General features: G+C 60.4%; 5 protein-coding genes across 11 annotated transcripts; all 5 read left to right on the plus strand.

Moving 5' to 3' along the window:
• Positions 1 to 583: 583 nt before the first annotated feature.
• ABB37_08382 (putative mitochondrial oxidoreductase) lies at positions 584 to 2,454 on the plus strand (the record flags this gene model as incomplete). The annotated part of the gene is made up of 1 exon (XM_015807371.1): positions 584 to 2,454. The coding sequence occupies exon 1, from the start codon at positions 1,114 to 1,116 to the stop codon at positions 2,452 to 2,454; it is 1,341 nt and encodes a 446-aa protein (XP_015653910.1). The 5' UTR covers positions 584 to 1,113.
• An 814-nt stretch (positions 2,455 to 3,268) lies between these two features.
• ABB37_08383 (putative mitochondrial hypothetical protein) lies at positions 3,269 to 4,354 on the plus strand (the record flags this gene model as incomplete). The annotated part of the gene is made up of 1 exon (XM_015807372.1): positions 3,269 to 4,354. The coding sequence occupies exon 1, from the start codon at positions 3,401 to 3,403 to the stop codon at positions 4,352 to 4,354; it is 954 nt and encodes a 317-aa protein (XP_015653911.1). The 5' UTR covers positions 3,269 to 3,400.
• Positions 4,355 to 4,952: 598 nt separating this feature from the next.
• ABB37_08384 (putative beta-fructofuranosidase) lies at positions 4,953 to 8,261 on the plus strand. Of its 3 annotated transcripts, none has more exons than XM_015807373.1 (1): positions 4,953 to 8,261. In XM_015807373.1, the coding sequence occupies exon 1, from the start codon at positions 5,061 to 5,063 to the stop codon at positions 6,993 to 6,995; it is 1,935 nt and encodes a 644-aa protein (XP_015653912.1). In that variant the 5' UTR covers positions 4,953 to 5,060; the 3' UTR covers positions 6,996 to 8,261. The 3 variants fall into 3 exon arrangements, with proteins under 3 accessions (XP_015653912.1, XP_015653913.1, XP_015653914.1); XM_015807374.1 differs by having other exon boundaries at positions 4,968 to 8,261; XM_015807375.1 differs by having other exon boundaries at positions 5,051 to 8,261.
• Positions 8,262 to 8,649: 388 nt separating this feature from the next.
• Positions 8,650 to 10,692, plus strand: ABB37_08385 (putative beta-fructofuranosidase; the record flags this gene model as incomplete). 3 transcript variants are annotated; one of them, XM_015807376.1, is made up of 1 exon in its annotated part: positions 8,650 to 10,692. In XM_015807376.1, exon 1 carries the CDS (start codon positions 8,758 to 8,760, stop codon positions 10,690 to 10,692), a length of 1,935 nt encoding a protein of 644 aa, XP_015653915.1. In that variant the 5' UTR covers positions 8,650 to 8,757. The 3 variants fall into 3 exon arrangements, with proteins under 3 accessions (XP_015653915.1, XP_015653916.1, XP_015653917.1); XM_015807377.1 differs by having other exon boundaries at positions 8,665 to 10,692; XM_015807378.1 differs by having other exon boundaries at positions 8,748 to 10,692.
• Positions 10,693 to 12,346: 1,654 nt separating this feature from the next.
• On the plus strand, positions 12,347 to 14,389 carry ABB37_08386 (putative beta-fructofuranosidase; the record flags this gene model as incomplete). Of its 3 annotated transcripts, none has more annotated exons than XM_015807379.1 (1): positions 12,347 to 14,389. In XM_015807379.1, exon 1 carries the CDS (start codon positions 12,455 to 12,457, stop codon positions 14,387 to 14,389), a length of 1,935 nt encoding a protein of 644 aa, XP_015653918.1. In that variant the 5' UTR covers positions 12,347 to 12,454. The 3 variants fall into 3 exon arrangements, with proteins under 3 accessions (XP_015653918.1, XP_015653919.1, XP_015653920.1); XM_015807380.1 differs by having other exon boundaries at positions 12,362 to 14,389; XM_015807381.1 differs by having other exon boundaries at positions 12,445 to 14,389.
• Between the last annotated feature and the right edge of the window lie 1,652 nt (positions 14,390 to 16,041).

The following is a 16,041-nucleotide window of genomic DNA, read 5'->3' on the forward strand; positions in this document are numbered from 1 at the left end:
GTGTGTGTGTATACGACAGGCTTCCGCGTTATAGTTCGCCTTGGATCTGCAATGTATAGTGAAATAAAGGTGTGGCACCTCCACCGCCCGAGTCCATCAAGGCAACCGTTAGCAAATGCGGATATATGTATATACTTACACAAGAAAAGAGAAAGCAAGGCAGGAGAGGTGTCGGAAAGCAGGTGCGAGCAGGACGATGGTGTTTGTTGTTTGATGCGTTCCCCCCTCCCTTCCCTTCCCTTTCCTAGGAGGTAAGGAAGGAAGGAAAAGAAAGAAACGCAAATGGCTGTCCGTGTGCCGGTTTGTTGTGCTGTGTTTGTACGTGACGATCGACCGCACCCAGCGGCATCTCTCCTCCCTCGGGGACTGCCTCTCGCAGATTACGCGTTGGCGTCGATTTCATTCCAACGTCTTCTTCCTCTCTCTCCATCCCTCTTTCTCCCTTCTTCTTCTTTTTTCTCTTGCTATTGTTGATGTTGCTGGGGTTCCCACAACCACCGCTGAGTGCGCCGTCTTTCTCGCACCCCGCATGCGCGTGTTCACGACGCCGTGAAAATCCGCATCTTCATCACCTCGCACGGGCAGCGTCGCAGAGAGAGAGTGTTGGAACTCTTCTTCCTTTTCGCTTTGACTTCGCACTTCGTCCCAAACCACAAACCAAAAGAAAGGCATTGGTTTTATTACTAGTATTATTACTATTTTTTAGAAAACACGCAGAGTGCGACCACTTCCATTCATACGACTATCGTTGAGCTGGAAGGGAAACATCTTTTTACTCGTATCGTGTGCAGCTGCTTTTCTCTCTGTGCAGCGTCTGCGTTTGTTTTATTATTATTATTATTATTAATCTCTTCGATTTGTTTGTTTTCTCTCTGACTGTGTGCCTCGAAGTGTTCGCCCCGCGTAAATTTATCGCTGAGAGTGTTGCGTCCTTCTCTGATGGCCCTTCCCCCTCCCTCCCCTCCCGCCAACACCCTCACACATCAACACTATTATTTTTCTTAGTTAGTTAGCTTCTTAGCGAGGCTTCTCCACCGAGCATCTCTTCTGTCTTTTCAGTAACAAGAAAAACAAGAAAAGGAAAAATATAGTAGGAACTTTGTTTTTAGAACAATGCGCAGTTCACTGCATCTCTTAGGCCTTCCCAAGGTGCGCACCGTCGCCGCCACAGGGTGGCGCTACCACCGCCACGGCAGCCCCGAAAAGGTCCTGCAGTACGAGCGCTACCGCGTCCCCTTCGACCGCACGAGCGGCCAGGTCGTGGTGAAGATGCTCGCTGCGCCCGTGCACCGCCACGACAAGAATCTGATCGAGGGCCATGGCGGGCCGCGAACGATGCCGTCGGTCAGCATGCCACACGTCGCCGGCGTGGAAGGCGTCGGGGTGGTGGAGGAGGTGGGCAGCACCGCATCCCTCGCCCTTCAGGAGGGCGATCTGGTCTGGATCAACAACCCGACCGTCGGCAGCTGGGCGACCCACATTGTCACGGATGCGGAGAACCTAGACGTGATGCCGTGCCGCGCGGACGTGGACGTCGAGTACCTAGCGTCCCTCTCCCTCTTTCACACTGCCTACCACCTCACCCACGACTTTGTCAGCATACAGCCGAACGATGTGGTGCTGCAGACGGGCGCGTCGTCCTCCATTGCGCAGATCTGCCAGGGGTACGTGCGGGCGAAGGGCGCGAAGCTCTTTCAAACGATGCAGCTCGGCCGCACGGAGCACGCCCACCTGACCGCGTTCTTCAAACTGCGTGGCGCCTTCGCGGTGGTGCCGTACAACTACGCCCGCACGAACTACATGCGCCGCCTGCTGTCGGACGTGCCACCGCCCAAGCTGCTGATGAACCACACCTGCGGTGGCTACGGGTCGAACCTAGTGAATCTACTCGGCGACAACGGTGTGTGCGTCACATACGGCAACACGAGCCACCAGCCGATGCAGATCGCGAACATGGACGCCATCGCCCGTGGCATCCAGTTTAAAGGCTTCTTCCTGCCGAGCTGGAACCAGCGCCACACCCGCGAGGCCCGCATGCGGGTCCATCAGAACGTCATTGAGAGCATGACCATCACGCAGGGCCATGGCATTTTTCGCGCGCAGCGTTTTAAGATGGACGGCGACTCCGCCTTCGCCTTCAGTAACGCGTGGGACGCCCCGCTCGCCTCGCGCAAGGCGGTGCTGCGCATGGTGGGCGAATACGGTGAGTGGCGCCGCCCGCGGTCCGACCAGGCCGGGTGGAACATCGGCCGCGCCGTCTGGGAGGACCTGCTGCAGCAGCTCTGGGAGTCCTCCGGCACAGCCGAGAACCCGCAGTCGATGAAGTACTACACGCCTTTCGACGACATGCACAAGACCTTCTACGACGCGAAGCAGTCGAAGGAGATGGGGCACCGCGATGTGTTCTTCCGTCGTCCAAATGCGCCGCGCCACAACGCCGCGGAGACGCAGTAAGCAAAACAAAGAAGAAGAAAAGGGAGAAACGCGAAAGGATGTCGCGGAAAGGCGCGTTTCTTTGTGCATGTGTGTGTGGGGGGGGGTTGCTTCGCTTGGCGCGGCGGCACGGCATTATTTCTGTCCTCCTCATTCCTTTCTGGTGTGCGTGTGCGGGCTTTATCGTTGATTTGGTAGCGCGCGTGGCGTGTGAAGGCGTCTTGTTGTTGTTGTTTTGGGGGTTTTTCCCCCTTTGGGGTGTTCTGACGGACCTAGAAATCGGTACCGTTGCCTCTCGCTAGTGAAGTCGTCTCCGGTCACTGTTCTTCTTTTCCCTTTGATTCTTCTCCTATGCGTCGCCGCTGTTCGGTGGCTTTACCGTACTTTCTCTTCCAGCCGAAATGAAAAAAAAAACGTCCTCACGAAATCAAAGCAGGAGGGTGAGAGGGAGAGAGCTTGGAAGGACAAGAGCGTATGATGAGGTCTATCGTGTGTGCCGGCACAAGCCGACGTTGACAACAGTCAAACAAGTCTAATTCCCTCTCGCGTGCAACGCCTCCCGCGGATGCTGGCCTTGCATGTGGCCCGGCGAGAGAGGGAGAGAGAGAGAGAGGCGCCCGAAGAAAGAAAGGAAGGCAGAGGGGGTGCACTTCCATGATGAATTCCCTTCTGCCATGCGAGCGCTACGGCGCGCAACGAGGCAGTCCGGTGAGCCATTGGAAGAAAGAAAAAGGGCCTCTTTCTGCGCTTTCTGGATGCCGCTGGGAGGTATCAGCTCTTCTGTATTCCCCCCCCCCCCTTCCCCTCTTCGTTTGATCTTCTCCCCGGCTACGGCAGCGAACTCGGTTGCTTTACGTTCCGCGGCTGGCGCACACAGAAGCGCACATTCACACGCAGACAACGTCTCCCTGTGGAAACAAAACCTTACTCATTTTTTGGACTCACAAAGGCAAAACCGGAAAAAAAAATGCCTATAGAAAGAAAGTTTGGCGCGGCGGTGCCTCCCTCGCGTGTGCTTTCGACGGCGTGGTGTAGCCGACTGCCCTCCCTCGTCTCCGCCAGGTCTTGCCTCTCTCACAGAGGAGTTGGAGGTGCACGCCTCTCCCGTTCCGGCTCCCTCAGCACCTCCTCCTCCACCGCGGCCCCAGCGCTCCCCTTCTTCATTGCCAGTCGTCACCAGTCAAGTGATCAGTTTCACCGCTATCTACACCACCCGCACGTGGTGCAACCCGACGGCGTGGACGGCCTGCCACGGGTGAAAGGCGACCAGCAGCAGTGGCTCAACACGGAGCAGTGGGACGGCTACAGTGCCACCTACCTGCAGCGCCACATGCAATACCCGGCCACCGCCGAGCACCCCAACCCGCACCTCAACCCCCGGCACGAGCTTCTGTATACGTGTCTCCGGCTCGTCTACGACCTGTACGGCAGCCTGGCCGACGACCTCCAGCAGCTGCATGATGACCCGCTGCACTCGCAGTTCCACCGTCGCATCGAGCGGATTAAACGCGATCGGGAGCGCATTGCAGCGGAACTCGACAAGCGCTACGCCCCGCTGCACCCGACGGTCAAGACCGTCTACGACGCCTTCCTCGTCCGTCGCTACTACCACCTCGGCGATTGGATCACGCACGTTGAGCAGAAGCGGGAGAACCTGATCAACGACCTCAGCCCCGAGCATATGGAGCACATCATGAAGATGCGCGGCATCGCGGAGCAGCACCTGAAGAGCTTAAAGAGACTAGAGCGCGCCCTCTACGAGGACCCTATTCTTCACTTGCTGGAAGGAGAAGGCACCAACGATGCGGTGGAGCAATACAGTGCGGGTGAGCTGGCTATGCTACGCCAGAAGGCTACCTATTTTCGAAAGATGCGCCGGTTTGGTGCGAACCAGCTGGACTCCGATGTACACACACACTAAGCGTGTATCATGAACATCTATCTATACATATATAGATAGATAGATAGATAGAGAAAGAGAGAGAGATGTGTGTGTGTATTCATTGAAACACGTGTGTTTGCATTCACTTGCTTGTGCGTGTGTGCGTTTGCGGTTTGGTATGGGGAGGAGGAGGAGGAGGAGGAAGAGGGAGGTCGCTTCTCTTCTTTCTCTTTCTTGTCCCTCTGTCATTGTTGATTCGCTGCGCGTCTGGCACCCCAATCCTGACACTGGTGGGTGCCCTCACTTCTACGTCGGAGCGTACGGTAGTACTACCAAGTCCAAAAGCTGCACTCCGTGCGTAACGACTCTGCGGGCACGTGCTGTTACCCTCAGTGTCGAACACTCCATACAGTGTCGCACGACCCCAAAAGAGAACTACGCGGTTTTGACCACCAAACATGTGCTGGCCCGGCCTCGTCGGTGCTGCACACACACACACACACACACACACGCAGAAATGGCCCTGCGTCTCTTCACCCTCCTCCCTCGTCCCTCGCCCCCTGCGCTTCTCTCTTGTCCCCTTCTCCGCGTCGCCGCCGCCAACCACCTGCGCCAACGCACCGCTGCCGCCCTGCTCAGAATCGTAACTAATAGCAACCCTCGCTGACTCGCTGACGTACTCCCAACGAGCACCCCCTCGCTCTCTCCTTTCCTCTCCACACCTCTAACGGCAAAAGTCGCACCAATGATCGCTGCCTCGGTGCGTCGCGGCGTGATCTGGCTCCTCGTGGCGGTGGCCATGATGGCCGGCCTCGCCTTGGCCCTGGACGGTGTGCCGTACGAGCCCATCTTCCACATCCGCCCGCCGAAGAACTGGATCAACGACCCGAACGGCCCCTACCGCGACCCGGTGACGGGTAAGATCCACCTGTACATGCAGTACAACCCCAACGGCCCTCTCTGGGGCGACATCGCGTGGTACCACGTCACGTCGGACGACTACGTCAAGTGGACACGCCCCGAGTCGCCGGTGGCGATGTGGGCGGACAAGTGGTACGACAAGTGGGGCGTGTACTCGGGCACGATGATCAACAACAACCACAGCGAGCCCATCGCGGTGTACACGTGCACGGAGCCGGAGAACATCCAGCGCCAGTGCCTCGCCAGCCCGACCAAGGCGGATCTCGTGGGCAAGCGCACGCTGGACCGGCTGGTCAAGAGTGCGCGCAACGTCATCCTGTCGGAGGACGACGTGCCCGGCGTCGTCGGGCTCGGCAACTTCCGCGACCCCACGGAGTGGTGGGAGGACCCGGAGCACCCGGGCCAGTGGCTGATTGCCTTCGTTGCCCGCATCAACGACGCCGAGGGCGACAACGCGCACGTGGTCATCTTCCGCACGCAGGACCCCACCTTCCAGTCCGGCTACAAGTTCTCGCACAGCCTCTACGTGTACAAGTACGACCTGGATGTGATGTTCGAGTGCCCGGACTTCTTCAAGCTGGCGCCGACGGGCGAGCACTACCTGAAGGTGTCCACCATGCCCTCGCACCGCGACTACATCATGTACGGCTCCTACCAGCTGGACAGTAAGCTCGGCCAGTACGTCTTCGTCGAGGATCCCGCACGCAGCTTCACCTTCATCGACTACGGTCCCCTCTACGCCTCGAAGACGTTCCACGACCCCATCCTGAACCGCCGCACCATCTGGGGCTGGACCAACGATGAGCTGAGCGACGACCAGATCCGTGCCAACGGGTGGTCGGGCGTGCAGAACATGCTGCGCACGGTGGAGTACGACAGCACGGAGAAGAAGCTGAAGACGCAGCCCGTGCCGGAGATCAAGGGACTGCGGCTGAACAAGCTGGTGGATGTGGAGGGTGTGCCCGTGACGAGCACGCCGACGCAGATCATCCGCAGCAACACGAACAACACCCTCTACCACGAGATCGTCGCGAAGTTCACCGTGTCCGACCCGTCCATCTTCTCGGCGACGGCGACGTACGCCGCGGACGGGTCAGACGCCCCCGAGATCGGCGTGATGATTCGCGCCAACGCCGACCTCACGCAGAGCGCCAGCGTGTCGCTCAAGATGCCCCCGTACGGCCCGAGCGTGGTGCCGGGCAACCAGCAGAAGGAGGACTGGCCGGCGATCAAGATCTTCGACGGCCCCGACGCGGCGAACTGCAGCGCCGAGTGCAACAAGCTGCGCCTCTGCGAGTCCTACACCTACTTCTCCAGCACGAAGAGCTGCAAGATGTACTGGAAGATCAACCCGATGGAGGCCAGCGCAGACGCCGCCAGCGGTCTCGTGCGGGAGCCGCTGCTGTACCTGAGCCGCGAGGCCTCCAAGTCGATCGGCTCCACCGGTCCGCTGAGCGGCCGCGCGCCGTTCGCCACCGCCACGCCCAACGGCTTCGAGCTGCACATCTACGTGGACAACAGCGTGATCGAGATCTTCAAGGATGGCGGGCTGGAGACGATGACGAGCCGCCTCTACATCGACAACGGCGACGACACGACGGGCGTGGCCGTGTACGCGAAGAACACCGGCGCGGCGACGGTGACCGCCAGCGTGGAGGTGTACACGATGGACACGATCTGGAAGGCGCCGGTGGCGAATGCGGCGAAGAACTTCACCAACTCGCTGTACAACCTGCTGGACACCCTCATCGACGTCTAGGGGCCCCGGTGGAGCGAGCCGTGCCGTCCGTCAAAAGAATCGGTGGTGTTCGGTCTAACGCAGCGTAACTGAAGGTGCGGCCAAAGCGGGGAGCTCTGTGAGCGAGGAGTGGCGCTGCCTGCGTGGCACGATGCGCCTCGACGCATGAGCGCCCTGCAGTCCATCGTCCGTCTGCGCCGCAGTCTCAGCGTCGTTCTCTTTTATTGTTCCTCTCTTCTCGCGTACGAGCGACAGGTGCGCGTCTGCGGCAGGGCGAGGGGTGCAACGCGTTGCCACCCTTCTCTCCCCCTCCCCACCTCCCGCTGGAGCTCATCAAGCAGTGCTTAATGAGTGCGCGGTCACACTCGCAGCGAGGAGCCTCGAGAAGGCAGATGGCGTTCGGCGCACTCGCCAACACGCACGCCGCCTGTCATCATCATTTTCTTTCCCCTGTCTGTTTGTTTGCTTCCCCTCGATCGCTGTGCATCGGACATGGACTTCTGTAGCGAGTGCGGGCCGGCCCCTCAACACACGCATACCTGTGCCGGCATGCATTCCGTCGCACGCAGCGGGGGATGCACCCGCAAAGGCGTCCTTTGCCGTGGCGACACACATCAGTAAAGAAACGAAAATACGGTAGACTACATTTTTAAAGCTTCTGTTTTCTTGTTTGCTCTGCTCCACACCATTGGTAAAGAACACGCTCCCAACGTGCACATCGGTGTGGAAACGCGGAGCTGCGCGCTGTGCTGCCCCACGCACATACACACATACCTGGGGCCTCCGATCGGGTCTGCCTGCACGGGAAGGAGCGCAGGAGGCCCGCCAGCAGCGCCGCGCTCATCAAAAGCTAATCCCCCCTCCTGATCCCCAAAACGCTTGTTTCGATATATATTAATACCTCGTTAAATGTATCTTGTAATCTTCTTGTTTAAAGCCTACCTGTAGGAGTACTGATTGTTTGAGGTGTGTGAAATGCGTGTCCCTGCAGGCGCTCGCACGTATCTTGATGCGCGCGTGTGTCCCTGCCTGTTCACAGCCGTTGCCGGCCCCACCGCCGCACCTCGCTGCGTTTTCTGTCCCATTTCTTTCCTGTGCGGTGGGGCCCGCGAGACCAAAGACGCTCAACACTAAAATCTATTTTTTGTCTTCCGTTTCCTGTGTGTTAAAGTTTCAATGTTTACGCTTTCGCCGGCCTTATATTTATGGTTGCCCGTTGTTCCCTCCCGGAAAGCTCGTTGTGCGCACGCCGCGTTGGGCGTGACAACGTGCTGGGCCTCTTCTAATCGATTCCACTCCTTTTGATGTGCTCTCGCCATCCGCTGTTGTGCTTTGCGCTCTCGTGCACGGCGGTGTTGGCGCACGAGGGTGGCCACGAAGCACGTGGGAAGCGACAACGGCACGCACGATGGAGCGTCTTCGCTTTCCTCTGAGGGCCGTCGGTGCCTGTTGGCTGTCGTTCTGCCGTTCTGCCTCCTCCGCCCTTTCCGCGCTTTCATGCGCTGACCGGCCTCGTCGGTGCTGCACACACACACACACACACACACACGCAGAAATGGCCCTGCGTCTCTTCACCCTCCTCCCTCGTCCCTCGCCCCCTGCGCTTCTCTCTTGTCCCCTTCTCCGCGTCGCCGCCGCCAACCACCTGCGCCAACGCACCGCTGCCGCCCTGCTCAGAATCGTAACTAATAGCAACCCTCGCTGACTCGCTGACGTACTCCCAACGAGCACCCCCTCGCTCTCTCCTTTCCTCTCCACACCTCTAACGGCAAAAGTCGCACCAATGATCGCTGCCTCGGTGCGTCGCGGCGTGATCTGGCTCCTCGTGGCGGTGGCCATGATGGCCGGCCTCGCCTTGGCCCTGGACGGTGTGCCGTACGAGCCCATCTTCCACATCCGCCCGCCGAAGAACTGGATCAACGACCCGAACGGCCCCTACCGCGACCCGGTGACGGGTAAGATCCACCTGTACATGCAGTACAACCCCAACGGCCCTCTCTGGGGCGACATCGCGTGGTACCACGTCACGTCGGACGACTACGTCAAGTGGACACGCCCCGAGTCGCCGGTGGCGATGTGGGCGGACAAGTGGTACGACAAGTGGGGCGTGTACTCGGGCACGATGATCAACAACAACCACAGCGAGCCCATCGCGGTGTACACGTGCACGGAGCCGGAGAACATCCAGCGCCAGTGCCTCGCCAGCCCGACCAAGGCGGATCTCGTGGGCAAGCGCACGCTGGACCGGCTGGTCAAGAGTGCGCGCAACGTCATCCTGTCGGAGGACGACGTGCCCGGCGTCGTCGGGCTCGGCAACTTCCGCGACCCCACGGAGTGGTGGGAGGACCCGGAGCACCCGGGCCAGTGGCTGATTGCCTTCGTTGCCCGCATCAACGACGCCGAGGGCGACAACGCGCACGTGGTCATCTTCCGCACGCAGGACCCCACCTTCCAGTCCGGCTACAAGTTCTCGCACAGCCTCTACGTGTACAAGTACGACCTGGATGTGATGTTCGAGTGCCCGGACTTCTTCAAGCTGGCGCCGACGGGCGAGCACTACCTGAAGGTGTCCACCATGCCCTCGCACCGCGACTACATCATGTACGGCTCCTACCAGCTGGACAGTAAGCTCGGCCAGTACGTCTTCGTCGAGGATCCCGCACGCAGCTTCACCTTCATCGACTACGGTCCCCTCTACGCCTCGAAGACGTTCCACGACCCCATCCTGAACCGCCGCACCATCTGGGGCTGGACCAACGATGAGCTGAGCGACGACCAGATCCGTGCCAACGGGTGGTCGGGCGTGCAGAACATGCTGCGCACGGTGGAGTACGACAGCACGGAGAAGAAGCTGAAGACGCAGCCCGTGCCGGAGATCAAGGGACTGCGGCTGAACAAGCTGGTGGATGTGGAGGGTGTGCCCGTGACGAGCACGCCGACGCAGATCATCCGCAGCAACACGAACAACACCCTCTACCACGAGATCGTCGCGAAGTTCACCGTGTCCGACCCGTCCATCTTCTCGGCGACGGCGACGTACGCCGCGGACGGGTCAGACGCCCCCGAGATCGGCGTGATGATTCGCGCCAACGCCGACCTCACGCAGAGCGCCAGCGTGTCGCTCAAGATGCCCCCGTACGGCCCGAGCGTGGTGCCGGGCAACCAGCAGAAGGAGGACTGGCCGGCGATCAAGATCTTCGACGGCCCCGACGCGGCGAACTGCAGCGCCGAGTGCAACAAGCTGCGCCTCTGCGAGTCCTACACCTACTTCTCCAGCACGAAGAGCTGCAAGATGTACTGGAAGATCAACCCGATGGAGGCCAGCGCAGACGCCGCCAGCGGTCTCGTGCGGGAGCCGCTGCTGTACCTGAGCCGCGAGGCCTCCAAGTCGATCGGCTCCACCGGTCCGCTGAGCGGCCGCGCGCCGTTCGCCACCGCCACGCCCAACGGCTTCGAGCTGCACATCTACGTGGACAACAGCGTGATCGAGATCTTCAAGGATGGCGGGCTGGAGACGATGACGAGCCGCCTCTACATCGACAACGGCGACGACACGACGGGCGTGGCCGTGTACGCGAAGAACACCGGCGCGGCGACGGTGACCGCCAGCGTGGAGGTGTACACGATGGACACGATCTGGAAGGCGCCGGTGGCGAATGCGGCGAAGAACTTCACCAACTCGCTGTACAACCTGCTGGACACCCTCATCGACGTCTAGGGGCCCCGGTGGAGCGAGCCGTGCCGTCCGTCAAAAGAATCGGTGGTGTTCGGTCTAACGCAGCGTAACTGAAGGTGCGGCCAAAGCGGGGAGCTCTGTGAGCGAGGAGTGGCGCTGCCTGCGTGGCACGATGCGCCTCGACGCATGAGCGCCCTGCAGTCCATCGTCCGTCTGCGCCGCAGTCTCAGCGTCGTTCTCTTTTATTGTTCCTCTCTTCTCGCGTACGAGCGACAGGTGCGCGTCTGCGGCAGGGCGAGGGGTGCAACGCGTTGCCACCCTTCTCTCCCCCTCCCCACCTCCCGCTGGAGCTCATCAAGCAGTGCTTAATGAGTGCGCGGTCACACTCGCAGCGAGGAGCCTCGAGAAGGCAGATGGCGTTCGGCGCACTCGCCAACACGCACGCCGCCTGTCATCATCATTTTCTTTCCCCTGTCTGTTTGTTTGCTTCCCCTCGATCGCTGTGCATCGGACATGGACTTCTGTAGCGAGTGCGGGCCGGCCCCTCAACACACGCATACCTGTGCCGGCATGCATTCCGTCGCACGCAGCGGGGGATGCACCCGCAAAGGCGTCCTTTGCCGTGGCGACACACATCAGTAAAGAAACGAAAATACGGTAGACTACATTTTTAAAGCTTCTGTTTTCTTGTTTGCTCTGCTCCACACCATTGGTAAAGAACACGCTCCCAACGTGCACATCGGTGTGGAAACGCGGAGCTGCGCGCTGTGCTGCCCCACGCACATACACACATACCTGGGGCCTCCGATCGGGTCTGCCTGCACGGGAAGGAGCGCAGGAGGCCCGCCAGCAGCGCCGCGCTCATCAAAAGCTAATCCCCCCTCCTGATCCCCAAAACGCTTGTTTCGATATATATTAATACCTCGTTAAATGTATCTTGTAATCTTCTTGTTTAAAGCCTACCTGTAGGAGTACTGATTGTTTGAGGTGTGTGAAATGCGTGTCCCTGCAGGCGCTCGCACGTATCTTGATGCGCGCGTGTGTCCCTGCCTGTTCACAGCCGTTGCCGGCCCCACCGCCGCACCTCGCTGCGTTTTCTGTCCCATTTCTTTCCTGTGCGGTGGGGCCCGCGAGACCAAAGACGCTCAACACTAAAATCTATTTTTTGTCTTCCGTTTCCTGTGTGTTAAAGTTTCAATGTTTACGCTTTCGCCGGCCTTATATTTATGGTTGCCCGTTGTTCCCTCCCGGAAAGCTCGTTGTGCGCACGCCGCGTTGGGCGTGACAACGTGCTGGGCCTCTTCTAATCGATTCCACTCCTTTTGATGTGCTCTCGCCATCCGCTGTTGTGCTTTGCGCTCTCGTGCACGGCGGTGTTGGCGCACGAGGGTGGCCACGAAGCACGTGGGAAGCGACAACGGCACGCACGATGGAGCGTCTTCGCTTTCCTCTGAGGGCCGTCGGTGCCTGTTGGCTGTCGTTCTGCCGTTCTGCCTCCTCCGCCCTTTCCGCGCTTTCATGCGCTGACCGGCCTCGTCGGTGCTGCACACACACACACACACACACACACGCAGAAATGGCCCTGCGTCTCTTCACCCTCCTCCCTCGTCCCTCGCCCCCTGCGCTTCTCTCTTGTCCCCTTCTCCGCGTCGCCGCCGCCAACCACCTGCGCCAACGCACCGCTGCCGCCCTGCTCAGAATCGTAACTAATAGCAACCCTCGCTGACTCGCTGACGTACTCCCAACGAGCACCCCCTCGCTCTCTCCTTTCCTCTCCACACCTCTAACGGCAAAAGTCGCACCAATGATCGCTGCCTCGGTGCGTCGCGGCGTGATCTGGCTCCTCGTGGCGGTGGCCATGATGGCCGGCCTCGCCTTGGCCCTGGACGGTGTGCCGTACGAGCCCATCTTCCACATCCGCCCGCCGAAGAACTGGATCAACGACCCGAACGGCCCCTACCGCGACCCGGTGACGGGTAAGATCCACCTGTACATGCAGTACAACCCCAACGGCCCTCTCTGGGGCGACATCGCGTGGTACCACGTCACGTCGGACGACTACGTCAAGTGGACACGCCCCGAGTCGCCGGTGGCGATGTGGGCGGACAAGTGGTACGACAAGTGGGGCGTGTACTCGGGCACGATGATCAACAACAACCACAGCGAGCCCATCGCGGTGTACACGTGCACGGAGCCGGAGAACATCCAGCGCCAGTGCCTCGCCAGCCCGACCAAGGCGGATCTCGTGGGCAAGCGCACGCTGGACCGGCTGGTCAAGAGTGCGCGCAACGTCATCCTGTCGGAGGACGACGTGCCCGGCGTCGTCGGGCTCGGCAACTTCCGCGACCCCACGGAGTGGTGGGAGGACCCGGAGCACCCGGGCCAGTGGCTGATTGCCTTCGTTGCCCGCATCAACGACGCCGAGGGCGACAACGCGCACGTGGTCATCTTCCGCACGCAGGACCCCACCTTCCAGTCCGGCTACAAGTTCTCGCACAGCCTCTACGTGTACAAGTACGACCTGGATGTGATGTTCGAGTGCCCGGACTTCTTCAAGCTGGCGCCGACGGGCGAGCACTACCTGAAGGTGTCCACCATGCCCTCGCACCGCGACTACATCATGTACGGCTCCTACCAGCTGGACAGTAAGCTCGGCCAGTACGTCTTCGTCGAGGATCCCGCACGCAGCTTCACCTTCATCGACTACGGTCCCCTCTACGCCTCGAAGACGTTCCACGACCCCATCCTGAACCGCCGCACCATCTGGGGCTGGACCAACGATGAGCTGAGCGACGACCAGATCCGTGCCAACGGGTGGTCGGGCGTGCAGAACATGCTGCGCACGGTGGAGTACGACAGCACGGAGAAGAAGCTGAAGACGCAGCCCGTGCCGGAGATCAAGGGACTGCGGCTGAACAAGCTGGTGGATGTGGAGGGTGTGCCCGTGACGAGCACGCCGACGCAGATCATCCGCAGCAACACGAACAACACCCTCTACCACGAGATCGTCGCGAAGTTCACCGTGTCCGACCCGTCCATCTTCTCGGCGACGGCGACGTACGCCGCGGACGGGTCAGACGCCCCCGAGATCGGCGTGATGATTCGCGCCAACGCCGACCTCACGCAGAGCGCCAGCGTGTCGCTCAAGATGCCCCCGTACGGCCCGAGCGTGGTGCCGGGCAACCAGCAGAAGGAGGACTGGCCGGCGATCAAGATCTTCGACGGCCCCGACGCGGCGAACTGCAGCGCCGAGTGCAACAAGCTGCGCCTCTGCGAGTCCTACACCTACTTCTCCAGCACGAAGAGCTGCAAGATGTACTGGAAGATCAACCCGATGGAGGCCAGCGCAGACGCCGCCAGCGGTCTCGTGCGGGAGCCGCTGCTGTACCTGAGCCGCGAGGCCTCCAAGTCGATCGGCTCCACCGGTCCGCTGAGCGGCCGCGCGCCGTTCGCCACCGCCACGCCCAACGGCTTCGAGCTGCACATCTACGTGGACAACAGCGTGATCGAGATCTTCAAGGATGGCGGGCTGGAGACGATGACGAGCCGCCTCTACATCGACAACGGCGACGACACGACGGGCGTGGCCGTGTACGCGAAGAACACCGGCGCGGCGACGGTGACCGCCAGCGTGGAGGTGTACACGATGGACACGATCTGGAAGGCGCCGGTGGCGAATGCGGCGAAGAACTTCACCAACTCGCTGTACAACCTGCTGGACACCCTCATCGACGTCTAGGGGCCCCGGTGGAGCGAGCCGTGCCGTCCGTCAAAAGAATCGGTGGTGTTCGGTCTAACGCAGCGTAACTGAAGGTGCGGCCAAAGCGGGGAGCTCTGTGAGCGAGGAGTGGCGCTGCCTGCGTGGCACGATGCGCCTCGACGCATGAGCGCCCTGCAGTCCATCGTCCGTCTGCGCCGCAGTCTCAGCGTCGTTCTCTTTTATTGTTCCTCTCTTCTCGCGTACGAGCGACAGGTGCGCGTCTGCGGCAGGGCGAGGGGTGCAACGCGTTGCCACCCTTCTCTCCCCCTCCCCACCTCCCGCTGGAGCTCATCAAGCAGTGCTTAATGAGTGCGCGGTCACACTCGCAGCGAGGAGCCTCGAGAAGGCAGATGGCGTTCGGCGCACTCGCCAACACGCACGCCGCCTGTCATCATCATTTTCTTTCCCCTGTCTGTTTGTTTGCTTCCCCTCGATCGCTGTGCATCGGACATGGACTTCTGTAGCGAGTGCGGGCCGGCCCCTCAACACACGCATACCTGTGCCGGCATGCATTCCGTCGCACGCAGCGGGGGATGCACCCGCAAAGGCGTCCTTTGCCGTGGCGACACACATCAGTAAAGAAACGAAAATACGGTAGACTACATTTTTAAAGCTTCTGTTTTCTTGTTTGCTCTGCTCCACACCATTGGTAAAGAACACGCTCCCAACGTGCACATCGGTGTGGAAACGCGGAGCTGCGCGCTGTGCTGCCCCACGCACATACACACATACCTGGGGCCTCCGATCGGGTCTGCCTGCACGGGAAGGAGCGCAGGAGGCCCGCCAGCAGCGCCGCGCTCATCAAAAGCTAATCCCCCCTCCTGATCCCCAAAACGCTTGTTTCGATATATATTAATACCTCGTTAAATGTATCTTGTAATCTTCTTGTTTAAAGCCTACCTGTAGGAGTACTGATTGTTTGAGGTGTGTGAAATGCGTGTCCCTGCAGGCGCTCGCACGTATCTTGATGCGCGCGTGTGTCCCTGCCTGTTCACAGCCGTTGCCGGCCCCACCGCCGCACCTCGCTGCGTTTTCTGTCCCATTTCTTTCCTGTGCGGTGGGGCCCGCGAGACCAAAGACGCTCAACACTAAAATCTATTTTTTGTCTTCCGTTTCCTGTGTGTTAAAGTTTCAATGTTTACGCTTTCGCCGGCCTTATATTTATGGTTGCCCGTTGTTCCCTCCCGGAAAGCTCGTTGTGCGCACGCCGCGTTGGGCGTGACAACGTGCTGGGCCTCTTCTAATCGATTCCACTCCTTTTGATGTGCTCTCGCCATCCGCTGTTGTGCTTTGCGCTCTCGTGCACGGCGGTGTTGGCGCACGAGGGTGGCCACGAAGCACGTGGGAAGCGACAACGGCACGCACGATGGAGCGTCTTCGCTTTCCTCTGAGGGCCGTCGGTGCCTGTTGGCTGTCGTTCTGCCGTTCTGCCTCCTCCGCCCTTTCCGCGCTTTCATGCGCTGACCGGCCTCGTCGGTGCTGCACACACACACACACACACACACACGCAGAAATGGCCCTGCGTCTCTTCACCCTCCTCCCTCGTCCCTCGCCCCCTGCGCTTCTCTCTTGTCCCCTTCTCCGCGTCGCCGCCGCCAACCACCTGCGCCAACGCACCGCTGCCGCCCTGC

The sequence above is a fragment of the Leptomonas pyrrhocoris genome (assembly GCF_001293395.1).
Source record: "Leptomonas pyrrhocoris isolate H10 chromosome Unknown, whole genome shotgun sequence".
Lineage (NCBI taxonomy): Eukaryota > Euglenozoa > Kinetoplastea > Trypanosomatida > Trypanosomatidae > Leptomonas > Leptomonas pyrrhocoris.